This window comes from Grammomys surdaster, unplaced genomic scaffold, assembly GCF_004785775.1.
Source record: "Grammomys surdaster isolate TR1022 unplaced genomic scaffold, NIH_TR_1.0 126131, whole genome shotgun sequence".
In the NCBI taxonomy this organism is placed as follows: Eukaryota; Metazoa; Chordata; class Mammalia; order Rodentia; family Muridae; genus Grammomys; species Grammomys surdaster.
Genome location: NW_021620939.1, coordinates 2,363,347 through 2,376,749, shown reverse-complemented (window position 1 = coordinate 2,376,749; position 13,403 = coordinate 2,363,347). Strand labels below are relative to the sequence as shown.

Here is a 13,403-nt window from a genome sequence, read left to right as displayed (position 1 = left end):
TTTCCCTCCCTCCTTTCCTTTCCTTCCTTCCTTCCTTCCTTCCTTCCTTCCTTCCTTCCTTCCTTCCTTCCTTCCTTCCCCACTCACTTCCTTTCTATCTAAAAAGGAACTCATACTGCAGCTCTGGCTCACTATGTAGCCCAGGCTAGCCTCTAACTTACAGCATTCCTCCACCTTCAGCCTCAGCTTCCCTCCCAAGTACTAGCTGAATTACAGGTGTAAGCCACCACAAACAAATAAGATTTTTAAAAACCCAGATTTTAAAAAAAAAAACAACTTTACTTTAAGAAAGGAACTTCTGATGGCCAAGCATGGTAGTACATGTCTTTAATCCCAGAACTTGGGAGGCTGAGACAGGTGGGTCTCTTTGAGTTCAAGGCCAGCCTGGTCTACAAAGCAAGTTCCAGGACAGCCAGGGCTACACAGAGAAACCCTGTCTTGAAAAACAAGAGACAAAAAAACAAGAGACACGGCCCTAAAAGAAAGTTGCTCCTGGAGCATGAGGCACCACGCCTATCATCTGGGCGTTGGGCAGCAGGGGCAGCATTGCCACAGCTGAATCCAGTATTCTCAATTTATCAAGACCATAAACAAAAGGAGAAATTGATATCATTGTAGTTCTCCTTTACCTACATGACAACAGTGATAATTAAGATCCCCCAAACATGCAGTTCCCAATGTTGAGTGCCTTCTTGTCTTACCTTTAGTTTTTCGATCACTAAGGGGTGCCCCCACTTTTCTGCTGAGTTTCCACTTTGAGCATAGTATTCAGCTACTTCCTTAAGAAGGTAAAGGGGAAATGATCAGGCCAAGTTAAATAAAGTAACAATGCCATGAGTACCGTGTGTGTGTGTGTGTGTGTGTGTGTGTGTGTGTGTGCATATGCGTGTGTGTGTCCACATGTGTGGGCTGGAACTCATAATTCTGTATCAGCTGCCTAAGCACTGGGATTACAGGCGCGCGTGCCACCATCCTGGTTAGTAATCTTTCCTTTTAATAATAGGTGCAGAATAACAAAACTTCTAAATGTTTACTCATCAAAAATCACTCTGCCTCAATATTAGACAGTAATAGACAGTAATAATCTTATTCCCAAGGTTTACGTGTTCTGCCTCCAGCAACAAGGTACACAGTGGGCAGAGAGACCCCTCAACCAAAAAGACTGGGTGAAATGTTTCCATCCGGAGGATATATTAAGTAATGCACAGTTGTTCTTATAGAAAACAACAAAACAGCTTCATCCCTCAGACAGGCGGGAGGATGGGAGCTAAAGTTTGTCCTCTGGGCTGTGGAGGCTGACCTAGGTCTTGGTTCTCAATGGACCACATCAGCAGGACACAGGCAATAAGGCCAGGGGCTGGACAGAACATCTAGAACTTTGATTCCATCAAAGCCAGGAGGCTTGAGCCGTAAAACCCAAGGAGAGAACAAATAGAACAGAGAAATACACACAAAAATATCTGCACCTTTGCAGGCACACCATAGGGAGAAAGCCCCCACACAGCTCTCAGTTTGCAATGAAATAGAAGAAAAAAAAATGCCAGGCCCTGAAACCTGCCTTCACCCAAGCACCGGATCCAAATGCCAGACCTGTGCAAGCCCTCAAGCCTCAAACCCAAATTAAGTTTACAATGTTCTGCCAGCAGCGGCCTCAAGCAGCTGACCGGAACAAAACCAGCCCTTCTGGAGGAAAGAGCTTTGGACAAAAACTCATGTATCTCCTTCGGGGGGGAGGGGAATTCAACCCACAGTCCATCCTGAAAAATCCCTACTCACTGCAGGAAACCAGCTACCACAGGCAAGAATAAGCAAAACAGTCGTTTCCTTCTAGCCACTGATACTGCTCACACTCACAGCATAACATAGTTGTGGTGAGCAGATTCCGAGAAGAAAGGAATTACAAGTTTGACAATGGGATACTAAAACCGACAAAACAAACTGGAAAGGCAACCCAAGGAAACGAAAGCCTTGGTGATGAAGCTGAAGGTTCCCGTGGTTTTGAAAGGCTGGTGGGACCAGAAGCCGCCCCCCTCCCCGCCTCCGGGGCAGGAGGCACGGGACCGATGGAGCGCACCTACCATACTGGGCCTCTCTTCTTTAAGAGCTCTCCACGCATTTCTCACACTCTCCAAAGTTAGATAATGCCAGACTATGGAGAACTGAACAACACGGCAGGAAGATCTAAAGAAATTACTTAGCACAGAAACGAGAAAAGCAAAGTGTGATTGAAAAAGGATATAATGGACCATGGAGGCTGAGTGCTGACTTCCACGGCAACAGTGAAGTTAGAGATCAATGGGAGAGGACAGTGAGATGGCTCAGAGGGTAAAGGTGCTTGCTGCCAAGTCTGGCGACCAAAGTTCGATCCCTAGGACCTGACTTCAATATGCATAAAACTCCCCAAACAAATGAACAAATTTAATTTTGATGTTAAAAAGAAATTGAAGGGTGAATATCTTCAACTACTGAGAGAAAGTAATTACCAACCTGAAATTCATATCCCAAACTGTTGGCTGCTGCTGCTAGTGGTGGCACATACCTATAATCTTAGCACTCTCGAAGCTGAGGCAGGAGGATCATGAGTTTGAGGTCAGACTGAACTAATTAGGGAGACCATGCCTCAAAACATAACACTGAATATTAAAGAATTAGGGTAACAAAATAAAAGTATCATCAATAGGCAAGGTACTAACTATTTATCCCCTCAACAAAACAAAACAAAACAAAACAGCCAACCAAACGAGAGTGACAAGAGCTCCCACAGACTATTAGCAAAGGAATGTGACTCCAAAAGAAACATCTGAGTTGAAAGAATAAATGATAAAGTAATAGCTAAGTGGGAAAGTCTAAATTACACTATTCGGGTCAAACAGTAACCTCTGCTTTGTACACCTAAAAGAGTACATACAATAAAAATCCTGGATGACAGTTCTATGACAGTTTAGAGATATAAATACAACGTCTCTGTATCAACTACTTTCTCTACACTTCAGCTAAGAGAATTATGGGGTTAAAGGTCATGGGTACTGTCAAAACTTTTTGTGTGTATCATCAAGTTATTGGAGACTATTCTCCCAGACTACACTGCTCTTGGCAATGGACTACCATGTTCCTTTTGGGGTAGGAAGGCTCGTCTGGAGTCCAGCGCCTTACAAGGAAGAGCTGCACTTTCAAAGGCTCCAGGATGGAGAGTACTTGTCACATCTGACAGGAAGTCAGTTAAATCAGAAGGCTTCCTGTTTGGGGTTGCATATTATGTCTGTTCCTAGGGTGGCCATAAAAAGTCAGTGCTATTGTGCTGAGTAATAAATATATTATGAGTCAGGTGTGGTGGTGGACGCCTTTAATCCCAGCACTTGGGAGGCAGAGGCAGGCGGATTTCTGAGTTCGAGGCCAGCCTGGTCTACAGAGTGAGTTCCAGGATAGCTAGTGCTATACAGAGAAACCCTATCTTGAAAAACCTAAAAAAAATAAATAAGTAAATAAATATATTATGAAAGATGTTTATGATGTCCTCATTCTGACTACCTCTTTATGACACTACAGTTCTGAGAAAACAAATTATACCTGTGTTTACATGCCCCAGGAGGGTGGGTTCATCTTAAGCCATGATTAAGAGATAGGAAAAATACATAATTACTCCTTTAATGAACTACTATACTTTCCCTTCCAAGAATTAACTGCCCCTAGTCCAGATCCCTGTGAGCTGAGCGACCTGGGAGTTTAGCTTGGTCTGCCCATCTTTCTGACACAACTTTCTCCGTTCCTTCACTTTGGATGCTGGCCGGAACCTAAGCACACCTTTTCCGGCACATTATGTTTCCTTACCCTTCTCTCTATAGCCTCTCTCCCTGCCATGTGGTGTTTGATGCCATGTGGGGCTTTAATTATGCTTAAACATCTCTGTATCAACTACTTTCTCTACACTTCAGCTAAGAGAACTATGGGGAGTGTTATGGCATGGCTTTTCTTCTCCCCTCTGAGTGTAAGCAGCTGCTGAGACTTAGAACTTGACCATGGGGTGCTTTCCTTTTTAGGTCTAATAACATTGCCCCAAGCTTCCATCTGAGTCCACTTCTTAAAGTCGTTTAATAATGAGGCTATAAACTCCATAAGGGTCCCCGAATTTACCCATATCATCTGGTGACTATGAAGAGATTCCCTAGAACTCTGGTGATGTCACCCCTACGACCCGTGTGTGCCCCTACACTGTGATGCTTGTTCTGTCCTACATTGGAGTGCTAGTGTTCTTCACTGGCTTTCAAGACGAAGAGCTGGCATGGTGCAGTTTCAGAGATGGGTTGTGTGTTCATTTTAGGCTACCTGGGGATTTTCAAAAGCTCACAGAAATAGCCCTGCCAAGCTTTTTTTTTTTTTCTCTCGTTATGGAAAATACATAAAAATATAAACAAAAAGCCGCCAAGAATTTTAGTAGCCAAAGATACATGACGCTAAACACTGCTGTAGTACACGACACAGTATTGTTTTCTAGACATACCCATTTTAGTTTGCCACCTAGGTTGTAATAACATTGAAAAGAATTTCATGTTTTTCCTCTTATTTTGAGGCAGCTGTTTGCTCCTCTGCAAATCATCCCAGACTATGTCCCACAGCAGGGAATTAGCTGTTCCAATCAATCAGGATAAAACAGGATAAAACTTCACAGGTTGATACAAGTCTGTGAGTGAAGACAGTGCACACTATCAGACTGGGAACACAGATTCCCAGTGCTCTGCCAACACAAAGTGGCCTTCCTTACCACACAAGCTTGGACGCCCTTCACTTTCTACAGTCTGTCTGGGTTTTGTTTGTTTTTACGTTTGCTGTGAGTTCTTTGCACATATTTTAAGAGCTGGATGACAGTGGGTTCAGAGGCTCTACAATCTCACTCTGACGCCTCCTTTCCCTGCTGCAGTGTCAGCTGCCGGAACACTTGGTCACATTTACAGATGAAAGAGAAAACCCCTTTCTTCTCTCTGCCAATCTAGGCTTGTCCTTAGAACCATGGGCTGGTTGCAGGCCCGGGCACGTGGCAGACAGGCTTTGATTAGTGTGAGTACATGTGAGTCAGATGAACTGATAGGTGAGCTGGGCTCTCCAGCTGAAACTCCACCAAGTAGACAAGAAGTCCAACAATCCAGGGTGTGCTCTAGTTCACTCACAGTCACGGAGCCTGGCTTCCAGGAAACAAGTGTTCTGTTGTTGTCAAGTGCTGTGACAGCCTTCTGTCTGGGACAGATACAGCTGCTGTGTGCGGTTGAAGGGGAGCGGCCCAAGAAGCCGGATAGTTCTTCTAGCGCCTGGACTTCTCTCTGCCCCTTGCTCTCTGTGTCACTCAATCACCTACTTCACCACTGAGGAAAAAACGCACTTTCCTTTCAAAGTTCTTTGAAAATGCAACGTCCTCTGTGATGGACTGTTCTTTGTATGATCCACTCTGTCTTTCAAATCTACTTTGCATTGGCTTTTCTGGTGGCCCCTTGTCTGCTCGATAATTTCCATGTCCTAAAATTTAATTGTCCTGAAGCTTCAATTGAATTTTATTTGAGGAAGGGTTATGGTGAATTTAGACTACTGTATTGAATTAAAAGTGCTGTTTTCTCCTTTTGATTCTCAAAAGTTTAATTTTGAACTCAAAATTGGACACACACTAGCTAGGGCATAAGTGCTACTAGGTATCAATGGAGAGGTGAGAATTTTAGAATTAATACTTGAGTATTTTTGAAGAAACTATATCCCTCTTTATGTTAAAGGCTCATATGAAGATATTTACCAATAAGACACCTAGCCCTATAACTCAATAACACTAATGTCCCTATAAACACATCTCACTTCTGAACATTGTTAGGAGAATTTTGGCCTTTTTGAGTTCTTCATTTGACTCTAGTCCAGCTCTAGACCCTCAGAATTGCAGGTAGTTACAATGAGATTTACAGTAGTTGTAGCCAGACTTGCTTATGTTGCAGAAGAAAAAGCTGAGACCACACCAACGACCCAGCACAAGGTAGCCAACCTCCGCCAGCCGCCGACTGACTGGAACCAACTTGGCCTTTACAAGCGCCTCACAGACACAAACCCTATCAAAAGTGCGTCTTCCTTTTCTTCATGGCATTTATCTCCTCTTCGTCATCTGCCTTTCCCCAGGGGCACACACTCTGTCTGACTCGTTCTTATTTTCAGCGGCTCTTCAGGTGTCCAGTCTGTCTTAAGGCGGACAGGACATGATTCTCTACTGGACCAATGTTTTCTCACTACAACCCATGAACTTCTTCAATGTAACCTCTTAAAGCGATAGCTTAAGAGGGAAAGAAAGGGTAGTATTTATGTGGCTTGAAATGACAGGCCAAAGTTCACGGCCATGTCTATTTGGGGGAGACTGCGGTTGGTTCTTAAATTCTCAAAGCATCCACGTTTAGAGTAACAAAAGCTGAAGGTCACCACACCTTAGCAAATGGCAACTGGATGTAAAGTTCCACTTCCACCTATCTGAGCCTCACTGCTCGGTTCCTTTCCCTCGATTCCCAACCATAGATGTATGTGTGTATCCTCCAGGCATAATTTAGCTCTCAATATCTGTGAGGTAGGGGACTGAGGGAAGTGGGAGGCTGAAGGCCAGGAAAGGAGTACTGGCCGATGGTCCTTGCACATACTACCTTTTCAGCAGGAAAGACATGCTGCTTCATGAACTGCTTCACCCTCATGAGAACTTCCTGGCCTCTCCTGCTCTGTGCAAACAGCTGACCTTTAGTGTCAGCCTGTGGTGGTGTAGTACTGAGAGTTCTGGGCAAAAGAAAAAAAAAAGAAGGTTACAAAGGGTTCTGAAGTCATTATTATATATTTCTTAAAATAAGGCAAGATCTCCGGGGCTATCCAAAACTATCCTTAGGAGGAGCTGCCGTATCTGGGAGGAGCTGCCGTATCTGGGAGGCTGGAGCTAACTGTTCACTTCTGCAGCTTGAGGGAGCAAACCCAGAGCCTTGCCAAGACCAGGCAATTGCTCTACTGCTGAGCTAGGACCTTAGTCCCATGGATGAGTTTTGTTTTTTATAGCATGGAGCAAATATAGAATTGCTTTGTTCTGATCACTAAGCTTGAATGCTCAAATAGCTGCTTGGGAAAACAGAAGCCTAACACGGCCTCACACAGTGGTAGCTTCAGTGCCAGCTGCTGTCACAACCACTAAAGAACAAGGAAGGTAAGCACAAATCTGACCAGTATTCTTCACACATCTCACAGATATCACTGCAGGGCATTTTAAAGAGGACTCTAAAAGGCTAATGAGAAACACAATGAAACCCTTGTTCTGTTGGAAAAATTACACACAGCATTCTAGAAATGAGTTGTAAAAAGCAATTATCCTGGAGCTAGAGAGGTGGCTCAGCAGTTAAGAGCACAGACTACTCTTCCAGATTCCAGAGGTCCTGAATTCAATTCCCAGCAACCACATGGTGGCTCATAACCATCTGTAATGGTATCTGATTCCCTCTTCTGGTGTGTCTGAAGACAGTGGCAGTGTACTCAGATACATAAAATAAATAAATCTTTAAAAAAACCAATCATTCCAATGTTGTATCATGGGTAAGTGGAGCTTAGGAAATGTCCCTGGGGTTAGTAGTGGTCGTCACTCATTGTATGAGGAGCAGGAGTGTGGCTGGAAAGGTAGATTAGACCCCTCAGAAATGCTGCCATGATACAGACATAGCTTGAAAGGCACTTCAAAATGTTGAAGAAAAAGTATAATTGCCAAGTTAATAAATAATATAATAATGCCATTTAAACAGGTATGTGTAAGTAACAAATATTATAAGAAACCATGTTCACCTATATATTAAAAGGTTATATATTCAAGTTGGCAAAGAATACATTTAATCATAAACATGGGCATTTTCTTTTCATTTTTAAGTCAATATCTTTTTAGGTATATAGTGATTTACTAGAAAACTATCCTGACTAGCAATAGCAGCCCTAGTCTGGGCAGAGATATAAATTTCCATTTTCTTAAAGTTTTAAGTGTTCCATACCCAGTGACTATTTAAGTGAAGAGTGAGGACCACAGGCTGTCTTCTGACTCTCTGGGATCATATGAGACCTAGCTAATTGAGGCTGTAATTTGAATTACCCAGAGAAAATGTTTTCCTTACCTTTTTGATAGCTGCAATCCAGTTTCTGCCAGAGGTTGCACAGTACTGGCAGTCATAAAGCTATCCTCAGATGAGTTATTTCCCATGAGGTATCTACTGTAGACTCCCTGCAAATAAATTAACATGGGACAATTAAAGTTCATTGAGAACGGTCTCTTGGCTTCCAATTAGTCTTTCCAGTTTGTGATTCATGTGGGGAACTAAACTCACAGACTCCCAAGATGTCAGTCAGACCATAAAGGCTGAGAACTTACATGCAGAGGACACTGTATGGCTCTGAGTTAGAATCACACTCCTATCACGTAGTTGTGACACTCTAACCCAGGCAGAAGCGTAACCAATGACTCAAGCCAAACTTGAAAATGAGCTTCTGCCCCAAACAAGGCAACCTGCAGGTAGCAAGGCCTGTACTGATCACTGTTTTCCTTCACAGCCAACAAAATGGACTCAGACACCAGCACCAAGGAGAAGGCCATGAGCTGTTCTTTCCTGTTCAATATCATGTTTGATTTCTCATTTGGGTAAAACTGTGTCCTGTGAGCAGTGTGACCTGTGAGCACTGTGTCCTGTGAACAGTGTGACCTGTGAGCAGTGTGACCTGAATGGCAATCAGTTCTATCACACTCTCCACTTCTGTGCTTCCAGCCTAACACACCCTCTTCTCACACGTCTGCATGGTCAGTTTGACTGGCTTTGGAATCATCATGGGAACACACTTCTGGGTGTGTTCACGTGTACATTTCTAGAAAGAGTTAACAGTGGTGGGAAGACCTACACTGGATGAATTCGGGTGGCACCATGCCCTGGGTGGCTCCCAGACTAAACAAAGGGGGAAGACTTTTCCATCTTCAACAGAGAAGCACCGAGGTCTTTCCCACCTCCTGCTTCTCCCTACTTTCCTACCATCATCACGTCTTCTCTCACTGACCTTCTCTGTACAAAAGAGTCATAACTCATGTTGATATGCACATTTTCTTCCCACTGATGTCTTCTGTTGTTGTAAATTCTAAATTTACACATTACTCATCTCTAACTTGACTTCTGGAGGAGCACAGAGCTAAACAGTGGCTTGAACCAGAAAACATAGCTCACAGTACATCAGAAAGAAATGCTGAAACTTGCTTAAAATAATTACCTGTGCTATTCCAGCCAATTTAAAAAATGACAGGGCCATAAAGAAATTCCAGTTAGGGAGATTAGGGTCAATTCCCCTGCGGTGGCAGTAGATTGAAATCAGTTCTTCCATCATTGGTATTCCTAGAAAAACACCACACAGGATACACCTTAATAAGAATGCCACAGAGAACATTTCAAAATGACATAACATAGCAAGATACAATGTGGCACACAGTACAAACACTGTCAGTATTGAGCCTGTTCTAAATATTGATTCCCTAAGTAATAGCATATGCAAAAAACTGTGTATTGTCACAGACTATAAAAAATGAGATACAAAGTTCAGATGAATTAGGAACATTTGTAAGGAACAAAAGCTTCATAAAACTGCAACCAGCTTATGTCTCTCAGCTCTGCCAATAATAAAGAGGATTGTATATAACTGCTCTTCTGTACCTGTGTTCTCTTGAAGGTGAGAGCCTCGGTTTATCATGGGCAGTGTCCTGGGCCAAAAGTAAAACAAGGAAAGATGGGCTAAGTCTGACAAAGGATGGCCGAAGGTCGAGAGCTCCCAGTCCAACACTGCTATAACCCGGCACTGCAACAAGATGCACACAGGACACGTTGGATTCAAAACAAACTGAATAAGCAAGCAGAGGGCACAGTGATTGAACACTCACATTTCCATTAAAATGCAACATGACGTCACAGTTTGTAATCTTTGCCCACGGCAGAGTGTCTCATTTACGAAAACCAACCAGCATCAGCTGTCTAGCGCCAAGGCCTCTGGCTCTACTGCTGGCTGCCAGTCCTCCTGCACTCTACCCTGACATCTCTGCTCACTAACAGATGCAAACACAGCTCTGACTTCTCAGTCTGGAGGAACTGTGGTAAAGAAGAAGGTCTAATGATTAATTATCTTTTAAGAATTAATGTAAAAGCAAGAGTTTGCTCTGGTGATGAAAATAACTACATATGTAATAGATATACCATTACAGCAATAATGTTTTAAAGTAAGTTATATAAAATAATCAGGAAAGATCCTTTCACGTTGTCTTCTGACCTACACACACACGCACACACACACACACGCACACACACAAACACGATGTGAGTCGGGGTAGTCCAAGCCTCCATGCACCTTTGTTTTTCACTTCTTTGATTCTTTGGAAAAATTTAGACATATTATTGTAGAATTGTAGGTTATTGTGGACTCTGAATCATACAGATCTAGATTCAAAACAGAGCCTGGGTTACAGAGTAAATGATACTGTCTCAAAAAAAAAAAAAAAAAAAAGGTAAAGGGCTGGGAAACACAGGTCATTGGTAAAGTATTTTCCAGGGTTTAGGTTCAGTTCATAGGCACTGAAAAGGAAAGAAGGGAAAGAAGGTCTTATCTGATTAAGATATGAAGTTATACCCACGTGATATTATGCATCAAAAAATTGAAAATCTAAGTTCGGGGTTTAAAAACTAAATGTTCTATACTCAGGAAACATTCTAATTCACATGCATACCTCTGGTCTAAATATTTTAATTAAATAAATACTAAAGAAGACAGTTTTTGAAACAACAGATTGTGGTCATTGTCCCTGCTGGGTAAAAAGTCAAACAAAGTCATACAGGAATCATGGAGCCTGAAGAAGGGGAAATCAAATCTGAAAACTCAAAGGAGGCAGACAGGGCTGTCAGAGCCAGGGGCTGGCAGGCACTCACAGAAGCTAAAGGGGAAAGGCAAGGAGGGGAGCTGAAGTAAGGTGGGCATCAGCCATGTACTGGCCTGCTTAGTTAAGACCTATGTTGACGAATGCGGAGAACAGGTCTCTTGGGACCTCCCTGTATTAACTTTCCATTATTTTAAATGTAACTTCATTTATGTGTATGTGTGCTTTGCCTGCATTTAAGTACATCACACACATGCACTGCCTGAAGAAGCCAGAAGGGGGCACTGGATTCTCTGGTGCTGGAGAGCAGCCAGTGTTAACTGCTGAGCCATCTCTCCACCCCAGGGGGTGGGAGTGGGGGTGGGGGTGGGGGGTGGGGTGTTATTTTGAACTGTTCACATTAGTCCACTCAGGGCCATTCCTTCTATGCCTCTTTGTGTAGGTTGTTGGATGGTATGTTGGCGTGTGGGTCTAACATTGCTCTGTTGCTGTTTGTTGATTATCTTTTCTCTCCATCTGTGTTTTATGCTCATTGGGAGAGACATGAATGTTTCTGAGTGCAGTTGCTCACAACTGAATGCTTGTTGACATGAATTCTGCCAGCCATGTTATTCCATGAGGCTGGCATTTTAAGTAGTAGATTGAAGTCTTCCTAAACAAGAGTGACACACAGCAACCTCCAAGTTCTGCTTAAATGATGACTGTGTTACTGTTTAAGATCAGGACCAGTCCCAAGGCAGACAGAGTCCAATGCCATAAAATCTGTAGGACTCATCTCCAGAGGCTTCAAGTTGGAGACAGTCTGAGCTGTTGGGAGGAACAGACTGATCTGGGCTCCTTCAGGACAGTGGGGGATGCGGGGGACATCTGTTTCCTTATGGAGTCTCAGGTCAGACCTAGACAATGTGTCACAAACCCGGCTCAAGGTACCTCTTTGGGGTGGAAAACTATGTTATCCAGCTTGAAGTCTCCATGAATCAGGCACTCCTCATTGTCATTATCTGGCAGATTCTTCATCAGCCACGTGGAGAGCTGGTCCATGGCAGGGATGTTCTGATGGGCTGAAGCCTGGTACTGCTTTGTCCAGGTGGACACCTGGAAAGTGATAGAGGTACAGATAGAATGTTCCAGACTCAGTGACTCTAAGACCAGTTCATCTGTGCCCAAGTCCACCTTACTCCTGAATGCTTAACAAAACAGTGCTCACAGCAAACTCCTAGCAGCCTGAAACCCCAAACATTCAAGTTTCTGTTCCCGTTTGCTCCATTTTACCTATGTAGGTTTCTATCGGACAAGAAGTAAAAATGCTGGCATAGGTGTCAAATGCTGGCATAGGTGTCAAATGCTGGCATAGGTGTCAAATGCTGGCATAGGTGTCAAGAAAGGTCTTTACTCAATAACTACCTCATGGAAGAAAGAAATGCATACAAACAACCCCCAGCATAGATAATTTCACACATGTACACATATCACATGCATAGATAATTAGATCATCTCTCTCTCTCTCTCTCTCTCTCTCTCTCTCACACACACACACACACACACACACACACACACACACACACATACACCCCACAAGCAGACAATTTCTCCCTGAAAAGGGGGCAATGAAGGCTAGAAAGCTTTTCCCATTTAACACCTTTCCCTCACCCACAGAGTATTTTAAATGCACCAGTAAGAGTAGAGCCAACTTTATATTGCTCTTAGAATTAGAAGCAGACAAAAAGATCCTTCTACTCTCAGAGTCCTCTTACAAATGAGACTACATTATTCAGCTGTTCAACTCCCTCCTTTGCCCAATGTCTGTCTGCTCAATTTAATACAACAGAACAAAGGTCTTCAACTTTGGGGTCTTACTGGCTGGAAGTTATATAACGTCTAGGAACTTACTTGTGAATTATTATGTCAGTATAAACCTCAAATTACTCATCTGCAAAATGAGAGTAATATCTATGTCTTGTGAGCTCTCCAGAGGTTTTAAAACGAGGTAGTCTACTGCTCACTTAGCTCCAATACAGCACACAGTGAATACTCTGTTCCCTCATATCTTCGCACCTTATTCGCAAAGGATGTACTTACAATGGAATGCAGCCCATGAGTGCCTGGCCTCACTTGCGTTTGGTTGCCATGGTCACCATCTCATTCTTAATGCTCTGCATTAGTTCCTTTCCACATCCAAGCACAGGCATGCCAACGCCCGCGCGCTGGACATGCAGCTCATGCACTGAGCACTGAACAGGTTACTAGAAGGTAGTAAACCCAGGGAAGTAGACCATTCCCCAGCTCCATCTGTATGAGACTCCTGAATGGGTCTCTTAGACAGAACCACAGGTTTCTTTTGGGCAGGAACATATTTCTGATTTCTTAATATTTAAAAATGCATCTCACAAATATTAAATTGATAAAAAGCTTAATAGATTTTTGCTTAGCACAACCTAGAAAGGGGAAGCTGAGAAGAAAATCTACTGGTAAACCAAGTGAA

At 43.2% G+C, this 13,403-nt stretch overlaps 1 protein-coding gene across 1 annotated transcript in view; it reads right to left on the bottom strand.

The window, feature by feature from the left end:
* The window catches only part of Acad11 (acyl-CoA dehydrogenase family member 11), a 60,040-nt gene that overhangs the window by 35,936 nt on the left and 10,701 nt on the right, over positions 1–13,403 (bottom strand). Inside the window, exons 5-10 of the mRNA XM_028756653.1 lie at positions 11,852–12,016; positions 9,714–9,855; positions 9,277–9,398; positions 8,142–8,248; positions 6,654–6,780; positions 702–779 (exon numbers count right to left, since the gene is read on the bottom strand). Of these exons, the coding sequence (XP_028612486.1) occupies positions 702–779; positions 6,654–6,780; positions 8,142–8,248; positions 9,277–9,398; positions 9,714–9,855; positions 11,852–12,016 (741 nt within the window). The remainder of the gene's footprint in view (positions 1–701; positions 780–6,653; positions 6,781–8,141; positions 8,249–9,276; positions 9,399–9,713; positions 9,856–11,851; positions 12,017–13,403) is intronic.